At 41.0% G+C, this 17,278-nt stretch overlaps 2 protein-coding genes and 1 pseudogene across 2 annotated transcripts; all 3 read right to left on the reverse strand.

The window, feature by feature from the left end:
• Positions 1-803: 803 nt before the first annotated feature.
• LOC122044075 (subtilisin-like protease 4) lies at positions 804-3,023 on the reverse strand. The gene has a single exon (XM_042604618.1). It carries the CDS (start codon positions 3,021-3,023, stop codon positions 804-806), a length of 2,220 nt encoding a protein of 739 aa, XP_042460552.1.
• Positions 3,024-6,908: 3,885 nt separating this feature from the next.
• Positions 6,909-9,128, reverse strand: LOC122044076 (annotated as a pseudogene).
• A 3,881-nt stretch (positions 9,129-13,009) lies between these two features.
• On the reverse strand, positions 13,010-15,229 carry LOC122044077 (subtilisin-like protease 4). The gene has a single exon (XM_042604620.1). It carries the CDS (start codon positions 15,227-15,229, stop codon positions 13,010-13,012), a length of 2,220 nt encoding a protein of 739 aa, XP_042460554.1.
• Between the last annotated feature and the right edge of the window lie 2,049 nt (positions 15,230-17,278).

A 17,278-nucleotide genomic window follows, 5' to 3' on the forward strand; every position in this document is an offset into this window, starting at 1 on the left:
CGATCGGGGAGAGAGATCAGTGAGATAGGGGAAAAGTCGGGCTGGAAAAACCCAAAATTTGCAAAATTAATGACTGAAATTTTATTATGTTGCTAATTAGAGACGAAATTCCATTTCTGTGGCAAATATTATGATGAATTTTATTTTTCGTCAATAATTTTGCGACGGAATTAAACTTTCATCGCTAAATAAGAGACATAAACAATTAGCAATGGAAGTTTGATGACAGAATATTAATTACGTCACAAAGTTGTGGGCTAAATAATATTCGGTCACTAAAATTTGGATTGTTAATTGTAGGTTTTCTTGTAATGTAAAAAAAGTATGTAGTTATGCGAATAAGATATGACAAAAATATATGAAAATGTATTGACTCTAAATCCCCACTTGAGTCGATTAAATGAGCTAAATATATTGAGATGCGAGCCAAATATGTTACGTGATTCAATCATTCAAAGTGACAAAGCATGATGAAAGATGAGATTGATTATGCCCACAAAAGTAGATCAAATAGATTAGGCAATAATTTCTAAAGAGTGAGAATGTTAAAGTAAAATAAGGTAGCATGATCTATTGTTCAAGCGGGCCAAGAGATATTGTAAAATTATTTTAATAGTATAAGAAATAATTACAAATAAAACAGACATGAATTATAATTTAAAATTTTTACAAAATGAAAAAAAAAGGATAAATGCTTGTCCATGCAATATTCATAAATTTAGATGTATATACATGAATAAGAATATGATAATTAATATACATATGGGGAATTAATAGCCTCCTTTGCTTTATATAAATCATCATCACTCCAGGATGATGGAGATTGGACTTCTGACCACACTCCTCGCCTGGGAAACCCACATCAATTGCCCTTGAACAGTCAGTGACGACGCCCCATAGTCACTCCTTCGCTTGAAACTAATCTTGAAGCTCTTCTTTTCATTAACCTTCTCGAAGGTTAAGCTTCTCGGAACTACACGTGCCGAAACCACGTCGGGCACGTCTAACTTTGCGTAGTAAGTCGCTGCTGCCTTGCCGACGTTGGTCACGGTCCTTGTGAAGGTCACGGACCTTGCCTCATTCGTCGGCAGTCGGACGGTGATGGAAGGATAGTTGAGCTCTCCTTCTGGGATGCTCTTGATCGACGAGCAGTTGATTTTGCGGTGGACGATGATTCTCACGTCGGAGACACTGTAGCCAAGGCCGCAAAGGTATGGATAATAGTCCGTCGGAGAGATGTCGTAGATGAGTCCCGGGTCAAGGACCTTTAGAGGCATGACGTGGCCGGCTCCCACCGCGAAGAGGTCGGCTGGAAGGTTCCTCTCGTCAAAGATGGGGTTGTTGGTGTTATCTTTTACGTAGGCCGTCGTCATTATGGCAGATTTGATAGCTGCGGGCGACCAGTCGGGATGGGCTTTCTTGATAAGGGCGGCGATGCCGGAGAGATGGGGGCAGGACATGGAGGTGCCGGAGATGACATTGAATTTTTGTGTGTTCCAAGCAGCAAGGACGCTGACACCAGGGCCGGTGATGTCGGGCTTGAGGATCCCCGGTGTATTTTGGCTAGGCCCACGAGAGGAGAAGGAAGTTATCGCCGGAGAGTGGGGCACATGGGTAATGGTGCCTTTGAAGACAATGGTGGCCGTCGGGAGGGAGGATGAGTTGATGTAAGCCTTGATCTTATGTCCAAAGGCATAGGGAATGTGCGACGCCGGCAGTACGTGGAGATCGGCGATAGTGCTGTAGCCGTCTTTCGGTGCATTGACAAGCACCATGCCGGCGCCACCGGCTTGCTTGACGACTTCCCCCTTCTCGATCCGCCCGTTGATGCCGCGGTCACAGAGCACAATCTTTCCCTTCACGTCGATACCGTTAAGGGAACCGTTGAGACATAAGGTGGAAGCGCCGCCAGGGAACATGAGAGGATACTTCTTCGATGAGAATCCCTGCGGCTGGTAGATGCTCTCTCCGTGGAACTCGCTGCCGTCGCCAAGCTTTACGGTGGCCAAGAACTCACGGTCCATAGTGCTGGCCGCCACAGTGAGTAACCATGGCGCGTCGTTGGATGCGGTGGAATTAAACGGCCCAGAGTTGCCGGCCGAGCAGCTGACGAAGACTCCCTTGTGCATGGCGTTAAAACCGCCGATCGCAATTGGGTCGAGGTAGAATGGACTAGGGTCACTACCGAGCGAGATTGAAAGCACATCCACACCGTCCTCCACTGCGGCGTCCATCCCAGCGAGTATGTCGTGCGCCTGACACTCGTCATTCGCGCAAACCTTATAAATGGCGAGATGCGCAAGGGGGGCCACTCCAGCGGCCACTCCCCTGGCTAGCCCGTACACATTAGCGCGCTTCACGAATGCGCCGGCGGCGGTGCTAGACGTGTGAGTACCGTGGCCATCGTTATCAATAGGCGAATCCGTCGATCCGTTCCGGGACCGATTATAGTTGACGAAGGATCGGGCGCCGATGAGCTTATTGTTACAGAACTGCTCGGTCGATGACGACACGTTCCCTAAGTCGCAACGTCCCTTCCACTTGGGCGGAGGAGGCGGCATGCCGCGGTCACTATACGAAGGGTGGCCAGGGTTGATGCCGGAGTCGAGGACGCCTATGATGACGCCTTCCCCCATGTTGGTCGCGTTCCACACACTGTGAGTGCGGTGGCGCAGCCCCAAAAACAGGGGCGTGTGGGTGGTCAACGGACGGTAAACCAAGCTCGGAACGACGCGCACAAACCAATCGACCTTCGAAATGGCCGCCACATCCCTCTCCGTCAGCATCGCCGAGAAGCCGGTCATGACATTCCGATAGGAGTGTATAACCCGCGACGCCGCATCATCTTCTTGGATCTCTAATGTTCCGGCCAAAAGGAAGGTGTAGTAGTCTCCATCATATGCGGAAACATCGGGTTGATCTTCGACGTGAACAATGTATGCTTTAAGCTCTTCGTCGCAGGTAGCCCCTTTGGCGAACAAGAGAAAAGAAACAAAGAGAAAGAAGAAAAAGATGGAGGTCATTGGTGCAGTAATTGAACGTTATCTTTTCCTTGTGGATGATTTACAGAAGAGAAGAGGTGCTTATTTATAGTCTCCAATTAGCAACTACTCGGTATGTGATTTGTTATTTTTGGTTTAATTTGACAACAAATTAGAAAAACTTACTATAATTGTCAAAACTTAAGCATTATGATCCGTGGTTTTGAATATCTCTCTTGTCCTTGTGGATGATATACGGAAGAGGAGGTGATTATTTATAATTATAGCAACCAACTCACATTCGTTAATGATTCGGTGTTTGATCTTGTAGTTTCCTTCGATTTGGCGACAACTAAGGATAATCCAATTAGCAATGTGATTTATTATTTTTGTTTAATTTGACAAGAAATTAGGAAACCCTATTATTCATTAATTGTCGAAACTAAAGCATATCGAAATGTGTGTTTGAAGATCAAAATAAAAATAGACGGAAGTACAGTACTTTTCAAACTTCCTCGTGGTTTAGTTTTGTTTTTTAAATGTGCTTTTATTTTTTTAATGATTCGGGTGGGTATATTTCGCTAGATTAATTTTGAAGATAGATAGTTTTTTTTTTCTTAGTTCACCTATTAGGTAAATCGAAAGCAAGACTTATCTACATTTAGAAGTTAATCACTACTTAGTTATTTGTCTCATTTAATATTTAAATTTTAAATCTCTTTATGCTCCTCTAAATTTATTACTACACTATATATTTTTAATTGATTTTTTTTAATTTTATTTTCTTGATAATTTATGTATCAGAGTTTTCTATAACTAATTTTGAAGATAGACTATTACTAATATTTTTTTGGGATAATCTAGATGTTCTAGCATTGCTCGACTTGGAAGTAAGCGATTGTCATGACCCGAAGATTTTCTTCTCTATAGCAGGGATAGTCGTCTTGCTCGGACAATATTTGTCACCGTATAAAAAATTATAAATAACATCCTCGAGGGTATGTGCACCAGATTGTACAAACATAAATATGTAATTTTTTTTTTTTTTAGCATAAAGGATAAGTTATTATAAGAATCAATAAAAGGGAAATTGAGTAAAGACTATATTTTTCCTCCAGATTAATAAAAGCTATATGAACAAAGATGAATTATTATAAGAAACAATAACCCACTTTAGAGGATATCAATATATATAATATACAGTATGTTTTGGATTAACACTCTACTTTGTATTTTGTAACCCACAAAGTTGGGGCAAGTATGAATCTTAGTATGAATTTTAGATAAAGGAGAAGAATTGACAATAAGAAGGGAAAATCATAATCACACATTTGCTTGCCATCCATCTAGCAAATCGGACTAGAATCAACCTCAAATCAATCGATCTAGGAGGGGTGCGTTGCGCTGTGCTCGGGACTTCTAGATCAGTCGTTAACTAAGGTGACGTTTGGTTCTCTCCTAGGAATCGGAATGGAAATGGGTGTCATAGTATTGTGGATGGGAATGGGTATGAGCTTGGGTATCATTCTTAAAAATAATGTTTGGTTAGTTGAATATTTTCAATCGGAATGAACCTAAATTTCCTTTTTTACCCTTAGAGGAACATTAGAGAAAAAAATTAGATGGAAGAGAAAGTTGAATGTGAGAGAAACATATGATGAGAGAGAAAGTGTGATGAGAAAAAATGAAGAGAGGGAAAGTGTGATGAGAGAAAATGAGGAGAGAGAACGTGATAGGAGAGATTGAAAATAGAAAAAGTATGATGAGAGAGAAAGAGTGATGGGAAAGAAATGAAGAGAGAGAAAGTAGGCTGAGAGAAAATGAGAGATTGAGGAGAAAAAGTATGATGAGAGAGAAAGTGTGATGGGAAAAAATAAAAAGAGAGAAAGTGTGATGAGAGAAAATGAGAAGAGAGTGTGATGGAAGAGAATGAAGAGAGAGAAGGTGTGATGAGAGAAAATGTAGAGAGAGTATGGTAAGAGAGATTGAGGAGAGAGCAAGTATGATGAGAGAGAAAGTATGATGGAAAAATGAGGAGGGAATGAAGAGAGTGAAAATGATGAGAGAGAGTGTATGATGAGAGAGAATACAGAGAGAAAATGGTAGAGAATGTGTGATGAGAGAGAATGAGTAGAGAAAATGTGATGATAGAATGAGGAGAGAGAAAGTATAATTCGAGAGAAAGTCTCATGAAAAAATGAGGAGAGAATGAAGAGAAAGAAAATGATGAGAGAGAGTGTGTGATCAGAGAGAATACAGAGAGAAAATGGTAGAGAATGTGTGATGAGAGAGAATGAGGAGGGAGAAAGTTTATTGAGAGAGAAAATGTGATGATAAATGAGGAGAAAGAAAATATGATGAGATAGAAAATATGATGAAAAAAATGAGAGAATTAAGAGAGAGAGAATGATGAGAGAGAGTGTGTGTGATTAGAGAGAATATAGAGAGAAAATGATAGAAAATGTGTGATGAGAGAGAATAAGGAGAGAGAAAGTATATTGAGAGAGAAAATGTAATGAAAGAATGAGGAGAGAGAAAGTATGATGAGAGAAAATAAGGAGAGAGTGAAATGAAAGAAAAATTGAACATATATACTAAGGGTATTTTCGTCCAAAACTTAATTCTCATTCCCATTCCCTCAAAACCCAAGTTTTTTTATTTCATTCCAAAATCTTGATTCCATTCCCATTAACCAAACACAAGTTTAGAAATGAATCCATTCCCTCATTCCCAAACCTCTAAACCAAACGCCACCGAAGTTTGTTTGTATTTACAAATCATACTTTATCTTACTATTTTTGTGCTTGTGATTTAAATCAATAAGTGGTTTCTCCACCTCCAGAAAAGTTTCAGATAGGAGAAAAACTAGTGGGCGGGCGGCTCTCGTACTTAAGCCTTTGATGTATTGACCCTGGGGGTTAGGAACCAAGTAAATCCGCACATATGTTTTCGTTCATTATTGTTTTTATTATATACCATTGCAACTTACTTTGATAAAACGGACATGAAAAAATGAGTCAAAGAAAAGCGACGAGTTAATATTCACCCCCTCTATCGACGCCACCGGTCTTATTGTTACTTGAGGACTATAGAGAAGACTGCGTGCCGGAGAGGATGACGTCGGCGATCGGGGAGAGAGATCAGTGAGATAGGGGAAAAGTCGGGCTGGAAAAACCCAAAATTTGCAAAACTAATGACTGAAATTTTATTATGTTACTAATTAGAGACGAAATTCCATTTCTGTGGCAAATATTATGATGAATTTTATTTTTCGTCAATAATTTTGCGACGGAATTAAACTTTCATCGCTAAATAAGCGACATAAACAATTAGCAATGGAAGTTTGATGACAGAATATTAATTACGTCACAAAGTTGTGGGCTAAATAATATTCGGTCACTAAAATTTGGATTGTTAATTGTAGGTTTTCTTGTAATGTAAAAAAAGTATGTAGTTATGCGAATAAGATATGACAAAAATATATGAAAATGTATTGACTCTAAATCCCCACTTGAGTCGATTAAATGAGCTAAATATATTGAGATGCGAGCCAAATATGTTACGTGATTCAATCATTCAAAGTGACAAAGCATGATGAAAGATGAGATTGATTATGCCCACAAAAGTAGATCAAATAGATTAGGCAATAATTTCTAAAGAGTGAGAATGTTAAAGTAAAATAAGGTAGCATGATCTATTGTTCAAGCGGGCCAAGAGATATTGTAAAATTATTTTAATAGTATAAGAAATAATTACAAATAAAACAGACATGAATTATAATTTAAAATTTTTACAAAATGAAAAAAAAAGGATAAATGCTTGTCCATGCAATATTCATAAATTTAGATGTATATACATGAATAAGAATATGATAATTAATATACATATGGGGAATTAATAGCCTCCTTTGTTTTATATAAATCATCATCACTCCAGGATGATGGAGATTGGACTTCTGACCACACTCCTCGCCTGGGAAACCCACATCAATTGCCCTTGAACAGTCAGTGACGACGCCCCATAGTCACTCCTTCGCTTGAAACTAATCTTGAAGCTCTTCTTTTCATTAACCTTCTCGAAGGTTAAGCTTCTCGGAACTACACGTGCCGAAACCACGTCGGGCACGTCTAACTTTGCGTAGTAAGTCGCTGCTGCCTTGCCGACGTTGGTCACGGTCCTTGTGAAGGTCACTGACCTTGCCTCATTCGTCGGCAGTCGGACGGTGATGGAAGGATAGTTGAGCTCTCCTTCTGGGATGCTCTTGATCGACGAGCAGTTGATTTTGCGGTGGACGATGATTCTCACGTCGGAGACACTGTAGCCAAGGCCGCAAAGGTATGGATAATAGTCCGTCGGAGAGATGTCGTAGATGAGTCCCGGGTCAAGGACCTTTAGAGGCATGACGTGGCCGGCTCCCACCGCGAAGAGGTCGGCTGGAAGGTTCCTCTCGTCAAAGATGGGGTTGTTGGTGTTATCTTTTACGTAGGCCGTCGTCATTATGGCAGATTTGATAGCTGCGGGCGACCAGTCGGGATGGGCTTTCTTGATAAGGGCGGCGATGCCGGAGAGATGGGGGCAGGACATGGAGGTGCCGGAGATGACATTGAATTTTTGTGTGTTCCAAGCAGCAAGGACGCTGACACCAGGGCCGGTGATGTCGGGCTTGAGGATCCCCGGTGTATTTTGGCTAGGCCCACGGGAGGAGAAGGAAGTTATCGCCGGAGAGTGGGGCACATGGGTAATGGTGCCTTTGAAGACAATGGTGGCCGTCGGGAGGGAGGATGAGTTGATGTAAGCCTTGATCTTATGTCCAAAGGCATAGGGAATGTGCGACGCCGGCAGTACGTGGAGATCGGCGATAGTGCTGTAGCCGTCTTTCGGTGCATTGACAAGCACCATGCCGGCGCCACCGGCTTGCTTGACGACTTCCCCCTTCTCGATCCGCCCGTTGATGCCGCGGTCACAGAGCACAATCTTTCCCTTCACGTCGATACCGTTAAGGGAACCGTTGAGACATAAGGTGGAAGCGCCGCCAGGGAACACGAGAGGATACTTCTTCGATGAGAATCCCTGCGGCTGGTAGATGCTCTCTCCGTGGAACTCGCTGCCGTCGCCAAGCTTTACGGTGGCCAAGAACTCACGGTCCATAGTGCTGGCCGCCACAGTGAGTAACCATGGCGCGTCGTTGGATACGGTGGAATTAAACGGCCCAGAGTTGCCGGCCGAGCAGCTGACGAAGACTCCCTTGCGCATGGCGTTAAAACCGCCGATCGCAATTGGGTCGAGGTAGAATGGACTAGGGTCACTACCGAGCGAGATTGTAAGCACATCCACACCGTCCTCCACTGCGGCGTCCATCCCAGCGAGTATGTCGTGCGCCTGACACTCGTCATTCGCGCAAACCTTATAAATGGCGAGATGCGCAAGGGGGGCCACTCCAGCGGCCACTCCCCTGGCTAGCCCGTACACATTAGCGCGCTTCACGAATGCGCCGGCGGCGGTGCTAGACGTGTGAGTACCGTGGCCATCGTTATCAATAGGCGAATCCGTCGATCCGTTCCGGGACCGATTATAGTTGACGAAGGATCAGGCGCCGATGAGCTTATTGTTACAGAACTGCTCGGTCGATGACGACACGTTCCCTAAGTCGCAACGTCCCTTCCACTTGGGCGGAGGAGGCGGCATGCCGCGGTCACTATACGAAGGGTGGCCAGGGTTGATGCCGGAGTCGAGGACGCCTATGATGACGCCTTCCCCCATGTTGGTCGCGTTCCACACACTGTGAGTGCGGTGGCGCAGCCCCAAAAACAGGGGCGTGTGGGTGGTCAACGGACGGTAAACCAAGCTCGGAACGACGCGCACAAACCAATCGACCTTCGAAATGGCCGCCATATCCCTCTCCGTCAGCATCGCCGAGAAGCCGGTCATGACATTCCGATAGGAGTGTATAACCCGCGACGCCGCATCATCTTCTTGGATCTCTAATGTTCCGGCCAAAAGGAAGGTGTAGTAGTCTCCATCATATGCGGAAACATCGGGTTGTTCTTCGACGTGAACAATGTATGCTTTAAGCTCTTCGTCGCAGGTAGCCCCTTTGGCGAACAAGAGAAAAGAAACAAAGAGAAAGAAGAAAAAGATGGAGGTCATTGGTGCAGTAATTGAACGTTATCTTTTCCTTGTGGATGATTTACAGAAGAGAAGAGGTGCTTATTTATAGTCTCCAATTAGCAACTACTCGGTATGTGATTTGTTATTTTTGGTTTAATTTGACAACAAATTAGAAAAACTTACTATAATTGTCAAAACTTAAGCATTATGATCCGTGGTTTTGAATATCTCTCTTGTCCTTGTGGATGATATACGGAAGAGGAGGTGATTATTTATAATTATAGCAACCAACTCACATTCGTTAATGATTCGGTGTTTGATCTTGTAGTTTCCTTCGATTTGGCGACAACTAAGGATAATCCAATTAGCAATGTGATTTATTATTTTTGTTTAATTTGACAAGAAATTAGGAAACCCTATTATTCATTAATTGTCGAAACTAAAGCATATCGAAATGTGTGTTTGAAGATCAAAATAAAAATAGAAGGAAGTACAGTACTTTTCAAACTTCCTCGTGGTTTAGTTTTGTTTTTTAAATGTGCTTTTATTTTTTTAATGATTCGGGTGGGTATATTTCGCTAGATTAATTTTGAAGATAGATAGTTTTTTTTTTCTTAGTTCACCTATTAGGTAAATCGAAAGCAAGACTTATCTACATTTAGAAGTTAATCACTACTTAGTTATTTGTCTCATTTAATATTTAAATTTTAAATCTCTTTATGCTCCTCTAAATTTATTACTACACTATATATTTTTAATTGATTTTTTTTAATTTTATTTTCTTGATAATTTATGTATCAGAGTTTTCTATAACTAATTTTGAAGATAGACTATTACTAATATTTTTTTGGGATAATCTAGATGTTCTAGCATTGCTCGACTTGGAAGTAAGCGATTGTCATGACTCGAAGCTTTTCTTCTCTATAGCAGGGATAGTCGTCTTGCTCGGACAATATTTGTCACCGTATAAAAAATTATAAATAACATCCTCGAGGGTATGTGCACCAGATTGTACAAACATAAATATGTATTTTTTTTTTTTTAGCATAAAGGATAAGTTATTATAAGAATCAATAAAAGGGAAATTGAGTAAAGACTATATTTTACCTCCAGATTAATAAAAGCTATATGAACAAAGATGAATTATTATAAGAAACAATAACCCACTTTAGAGGATATCAATATATATAATATACAGTATTTTTTGGATTAACACTCTACTTTGTATTTTGTAACCCACAAAGTTGGGGCAAGTATGAATCTTAGTATGAATTTTAGATAAAGGAGAAGAATTGACAATAAGAAGGGAAAATCATAATCACACATTTGCTTGCCATCCATCTAGCAAATCGGACTAGAATCAACCTCAAATCAATCGATCTAGGAGGGGTGCGTTGCGCTGTGCTCGGGTCTTCTAGATCAGTCGTTAACTAAGGTGACGTTTGGTTCTCTCCTAGGAATCGGAATGGAAATGGGTGTCATAGTATTGTGGATGGGAATGGGTATGAGCTTGAGTATCATTCTTAAAAATAATGTTTGGTTAGTTGAATATTTTCAATCGGAATGAACCTAAATTTCCTTTTTTACCCTTAGAGGAACATAAGAGAAAAAAATTAGATGGAAGAGAAAGTTGAATGTGAGAGAAACATATGATGAGAGAGAAAGTGTGATGAGAAAAAATGAAGAGAGGGAAAGTGTGATGAGAGAAAATGAGGAGAGAGAACGTGATAGGAGAGATTGAAAATAGAAAAAGTATGATGAGAGAGAAAGAGTGATGGGAAAGAAATGAAGAGAGAGAAAGTAGGCTAAGAGAAAATGAGAGATTGAGGAGAAAAAGTATGATGAGAGAGAAAGTGTGATGGGAAAAAATAAAAAGAGAGAAAGTGTGATGAGAGAAAATGAGAAGAGAGTGTGATGGAAGAGAATGAAGAGAGAAGGTGTGATGAGAGAAAATGTAGAGAGAGTATGGTAAGAGAGATTGAGGAGAGAGCAAGTATGATGAGAGAGAAAGTATGATGAAAAAATGAGGAGGGAATGAAGAGAGTGAAAATGATGAGAGAGAGTGTATGATGAGAGAGAATACAGAGAGAAAATGGTAGAGAATGTGTGATGAGAGAGAATGAGTAGAGAAAATGTGATGATAGAATGAGGAGAGAGAAAGTATAATTCGAGAGAAAGTCTCATGAAAAAATGAGGAGAGAATGAAGAGAAAGAAAATGATGAGAGAGAGTGTGTGATCAGAGAGAATACAGAGAGAAAATGGTAGAGAATGTGTGATGAGAGAGAATGAGGAGAGAGAAAGTATATTGAGAGAGAAAATGTGATGATAAATGAGGAGAAAGAAAATATGATGAGATAGAAAATATGATGAAAAAAATGAGAGAATTAAGAGAGAGAAAATGATGAGAGAGAGTGTGTGTGATTAGAGAGAATATAGAGAGAAAATGATAGAAAATGTGTGATGAGAGAGAATAAGGAGAGAGAAAGTATATTGAGAGAGAAAATGTAATGAAAGAATGAGGAGAGAAAAAGTATGATGAGAGAAAATAAGGAGAGAGTGAAATGAAAGAAAAATTGAACATATATACTAAGGGTATTTTCGTCCAAAACTTAATTCTCATTCCCATTCCCTCAAAACCCAAGTTTTTTTATTTCATTCCAAAATCTTGATTCCATTCCCATTAACCAAACACAAGTTTAGAAATGAATCCATTCCCTCATTCCCAAACCTCTAAACCAAACGCCACCGAAGTTTGTTTGTATTTACAAATCATACTTTATCTTACTATTTTTGTGCTTGTGATTTAAATCAATAAGTGGTTTCTCCACCTCCAGAAAAGTTTCAGATAGGAGAAAAACTAGTGGGCGGGCGGCTCTCGTACTTAAGCCTTTGACGTATTGACCCTGGGGGTTAGGAACCAAGTAAATCCGCACATATGTTTTCGTTCATTATTGTTTTTATTATATACCATTGCAACTTACTTTGATAAAACGGACATGAAAAAATGAGTCAAAGAAAAGCGACGAGTTAATATTCACCCCCTCTATCGACACCACCAGTCTTATTGTTACTTGAGGACTATAGAGAAGACTGCGTGCCGGAGAGGATGACGTCGGCGATCGGGGAGAGAGATCAGTGAGATAGGGGAAAAGTCGGGCTGGAAAAACCCAAAATTTGCAAAACTAATGACTGAAATTTTATTATGTTACTAATTAGAGACGAAATTCCATTTCTGTGGCAAATATTATGATGAATTTTATTTTTCGTCAATAATTTTGCGACGGAATTAAACTTTCATCGCTAAATAAGCGACATAAACAATTAGCAATGGAAGTTTGATGACAGAATATTAATTACGTCACAAAGTTGTGGGCTAAATAATATTCGGTCACTAAAATTTGGATTGTTAATTGTAGGTTTTCTTGTAATGTAAAAAAAGTATGTAGTTATGCGAATAAGATATGACAAAAATATATGAAAATGTATTGACTCTAAATCCCCACTTGAGTCGATTAAATGAGCTAAATATATTGAGATGCGAGCCAAATATGTTACGTGATTCAATCATTCAAAGTGACAAAGCATGATGAAAGATGAGATTGATTATGCCCACAAAAGTAGATCAAATAGATTAGGCAATAATTTCTAAAGAGTGAGAATGTTAAAGTAAAATAAGGTAGCATGATCTATTGTTCAAGCGGGCCAAGAGATATTGTAAAATTATTTTAATAGTATAAGAAATAATTACAAATAAAACAGACATGAATTATAATTTAAAATTTTTACAAAATGAAAAAAAAAGGATAAATGCTTGTCCATGCAATATTCATAAATTTAGATGTATATACATGAATAAGAATATGATAATTAATATACATATGGGGAATTAATAGCCTCCTTTGCTTTATATAAATCATCATCACTCCAGGATGATGGAGATTGGACTTCTGACCACACTCCTCGCCTGGGAAACCCACATCAATTGCCCTTGAACAGTCAGTGACGACGCCCCATAGTCACTCCTTCGCTTGAAACTAATCTTGAAGCTCTTCTTTTCATTAACCTTCTCGAAGGTTAAGCTTCTCGGAACTACACGTGCCGAAACCACGTCGGGCACGTCTAACTTTGCGTAGTAAGTCGCTGCTGCCTTGCCGACGTTGGTCACGGTCCTTGTGAAGGTCACCGACCTTGCCTCATTCGTCGGCAGTCGGACGGTGATGGAAGGATAGTTGAGCTCTCCTTCTGGGATGCTCTTGATCGACGAGCAGTTGATTTTGCGGTGGACGATGATTCTCACGTCGGAGACACTGTAGCCAAGGCCGCAAAGGTATGGATAATAGTCCGTCGGAGAGATGTCGTAGATGAGTCCCGGGTCAAGGACCTTTAGAGGCATGACGTGGCCGGCTCCCACCGCGAAGAGGTCGGCTGGAAGGTTCCTCTCGTCAAAGATGGGGTTGTTGGTGTTATCTTTTACGTAGGCCGTCGTCATTATGGCAGATTTGATAGCTGCGGGCGACCAGTCGGGATGGGCTTTCTTGATAAGGGCGGCGATGCCGGAGAGATGGGGGCAGGACATGGAGGTGCCGGAGATGACATTGAATTTTTGTGTGTTCCAAGCAGCAAGGACGCTGACACCAGGGCCGGTGATGTCGGGCTTGAGGATCCCCGGTGTATTTTGGCTACGCCCACGGGAGGAGAAGGAAGTTATCGCCGGAGAGTGGGGCACATGGGTAATGGTACCTTTGAAGACAATGGTGGCCGTCGGGAGGGAGGATGAGTTGATGTAAGCCTTGATCTTATGTCCAAAGGCATAGGGAATGTGCGACGCCGGCAGTACGTGGAGATCGGCGATAGTGCTGTAGCCGTCTTTCGGTGCATTGACAAGCACCATGCCGGCGCCACCGGCTTGCTTGACGACTTCCCCCTTCTCGATCCGCCCGTTGATGCCGCGGTCACAGAGCACAATCTTTCCCTTCACGTCGATACCGTTAAGGGAACCGTTGAGACATAAGTTGGAAGCGCCGCCAGGGAACACGAGAGGATACTTCTTCGATGAGAATCCTTGCGGCTGGTAGATGCTCTCTCCGTGGAACTCGCTGCCGTCGCCAAGCTTTACGGTGGCCAAGAACTCACGGTCCATAGTGCTGGCCGCCACAGTGAGTAACCATGTGGCGTCGTTGGATACGGTGGAATTAAACGGCCCAGAGTTTCCGGCCGAGCAGCTGACGAAGACTCCCTTGCGCATCGCGTTAAAACCGCCGATCGCAATTGGGTCGAGGTAGAATGGACTAGGGTCACTACCGAGCGAGATTGAAAGCACATCCACACCGTCCTCCACTGCGGCGTCCATCCCAGCGAGTATGTCGTGCGCCTGACACTCATAATTCGCGCAAACCTTATAAATGGCGAGATGCGCAAGGGGGGCCACTCCAGCGGCCACTCCCCTGGCTAGCCCGTACACATTAGCGCGCTTCACGAATGCGCCGGCGGCGGTGCTAGACGTGTGAGTACCGTGGCCATCGTTATCAATAGGCGAATCCGTCGATCCGTTCCGGGACCGATTATAGTTGACGAAGGATCGGGCGCCGATGAGCTTATTGTTACAGAACTGCTCGGTCGATGACGACACGTTCCCTAAGTCGCAACGTCCCTTCCACTTGGGCGGAGGAGGCGGCATGCCGCGGTCACTATACGAAGGGTGGCCAGGGTTGATGCCGGAGTCGAGGACGCCTATGATGACGCCTTCCCCCATGTTGGTCGCGTTCCACACACTGTGAGTGCGGTGGCGCAGCCCCAAAAACAGGGGCGTGTGGGTGGTCAACGGACGGTAAACCAAGCTCGGAACGGCGCGCACAAACCAGTCGACCTTCGAAATGGCCGCCACATCCCTCTCCGTCAGCATCGCCGAGAAGCCGGTCATGACATTCCGATAGGAGTGTATAACCCGCGACGCCGCATCATCTTCTTGGATCTCTAATGTTCCGGCCAAAAGGAAGGTGTAGTAGTCTCCATCATATGCGGAAACATCGGGTTGATCTTCGACGTGAACAATGTATGCTTTAAGCTCTTCGTCGCAGGTAGCCCCTTTGGCGAACAAGAGAAAAGAAACAAAGAGAAAGAAGAAAAAGATGGAGGTCATTGGTGCAGTAATTGAACGTTATCTTTTCCTTGTGGATGATTTACAGAAGAGAAGAGGTGCTTATTTATAGTCTCCAATTAGCAACTACTCGGTATGTGATTTGTTATTTTTGGTTTAATTTGACAACAAATTAGAAAAACTTAATATAATTGTCAAAACTTAAGCATTATGATCCGTGGTTTTGAATATCTCTCTTGTCCTTGTGGATGATATACGGAAGAGGAGGTGATTATTTATAATTATAGCAACCAACTCACATTCGTTAATGATTCGGTGTTTGATCTTGTAGTTTCCTTCGATTTGGCGACAACTAAGGATAATCCAATTAGCAATGTGATTTATTATTTTTGTTTAATTTGACAAGAAATTAGGAAACCCTATTATTCATTAATTGTCGAAACTAAAGCATATCGAAATGTGTGTTTGAAGATCAAAATAAAAATAGAAGGAAGTACAGTACTTTTCAAACTTCCTCGTGGTTTAGTTTTCTTTTTTAAATGTGCTTCTATTTTTTTAATGATTCGGGTGGGTATATTTCGCTAGATTAATTTTGAAGATAGATAGTTTTTTTTTTCTTAGTTCACCTATTAGGTAAATCGAAAGCAAGACTTATCTACATTTAGAAGTTAATCACTACTTAATTATTTGTCTCATTTAATATTTAAATTTTAAATCTCTTTATGCTCCTCTAAATTTATTACTACACTATATATTTTTAATTGATTTTTTTAATTTTATTTTCTTGATAATTTATGTATCAGAGTTTTCTATAACTAATTTTGAAGATAGACTATTACTAATATTTTTTTGGGATAATCTAGATGTTCTAGCATTGCTCGACTTGGAAGTAAGCGATTGTCATGACTCGAAGCTTTTCTTCTCTATAGCAGGGATAGTCGTCTTGCTCGGACAATATTTGTCACCGTATAAAAAATTATAAATAACATCCTCGAGGGTATGTGCACCAGATTGTACAAACATAAATATGTATTTTTTTTTTTTTTAGCATAAAGGATAAGTTATTATAAGAATCAATAAAAGGGAAATTGAGTAAAGACTATATTTTTCCTCCAGATTAATAAAAGCTATATGAACAAAGATGAATTATTATAAGAAACAATAACCCACTTTAGAGGATATCAATATATATAATATACAGTATTTTTTGGATTAACACTCTACTTTGTATTTTGTAACCCACAAAGTTGGGGCAAGTATGAATCTTAGTATGAATTTTAGATAAAGGAGAAGAATTGACAATAAGAAGGGAAAATCATAATCACACATTTGCTTGCCATCCATCTAGCAAATCGGACTAGAATCAACCTCAAATCAATCGATCTAGGAGGGGTGCGTTGCGCTGTGCTCGGGTCTTCTAGATCAGTCGTTAACTAAGGTGACGTTTGGTTCTCTCCTAGGAATCGGAATGGAAATGGGTGTCATAGTATTGTGGATGGGAATGGGTATGAGCTTGGGTATCATTCTTAAAAATAATGTTTGGTTAGTTGAATATTTTCAATCGGAATGAACCTAAATTTCCTTTTTTACCCTTAGAGGAACATAAGAGAAAAAAATTAGATGGAAGAGAAAGTTGAATGTGAGAGAAACATATGATGAGAGAGAAAGTGTGATGAGAAAAAATGAAGAGAGGGAAAGTGTGATGAGAGAAAATGAGGAGAGAGAACGTGATAGGAGAGATTGAAAATAGAAAAAGTATGATGAGAGAGAAAGAGTGATGGGAAAGAAATGAAGAGAGAGAAAGTAGGCTAAGAGAAAATGAGAGATTGAGGAGAAAAAGTATGATGAGAGAGAAAGTGTGATGGGAAAAAATAAAAAGAGAGAAAGTGTGATGAGAGAAAATGAGAAGAGAGTGTGATGGAAGAGAATGAAGAGAGAGAATGTGTGATGAGAGAAAATGTAGAGAGAGTATGGTAAGAGAGATTGAGGAGAGAGCAAGTATGAGGAGAGAGAAAGTATGATGAAAAAATGAGGAGGGAATGAAGAGAGTGAAAATGATGAGAGAGAGTGTATGATGAGAGAGAATACAGA

The sequence above is a fragment of the Zingiber officinale genome, chromosome 2A (assembly GCF_018446385.1).
Source record: "Zingiber officinale cultivar Zhangliang chromosome 2A, Zo_v1.1, whole genome shotgun sequence".
NCBI classification, from domain to species: domain Eukaryota; kingdom Viridiplantae; phylum Streptophyta; class Magnoliopsida; order Zingiberales; family Zingiberaceae; genus Zingiber; species Zingiber officinale.

What these genes read in the sequence shown, in the direction of transcription:
- LOC122044075 (XM_042604618.1), bottom strand. Translation starts at nt 3,023, where the DNA reads ATGACCTCCATCTTTTTCTTCTTTCTCTTTGTTTCTTTTCTCTTGTTC.
- LOC122044077 (XM_042604620.1), bottom strand. Translation starts at nt 15,229, where the DNA reads ATGACCTCCATCTTTTTCTTCTTTCTCTTTGTTTCTTTTCTCTTGTTC.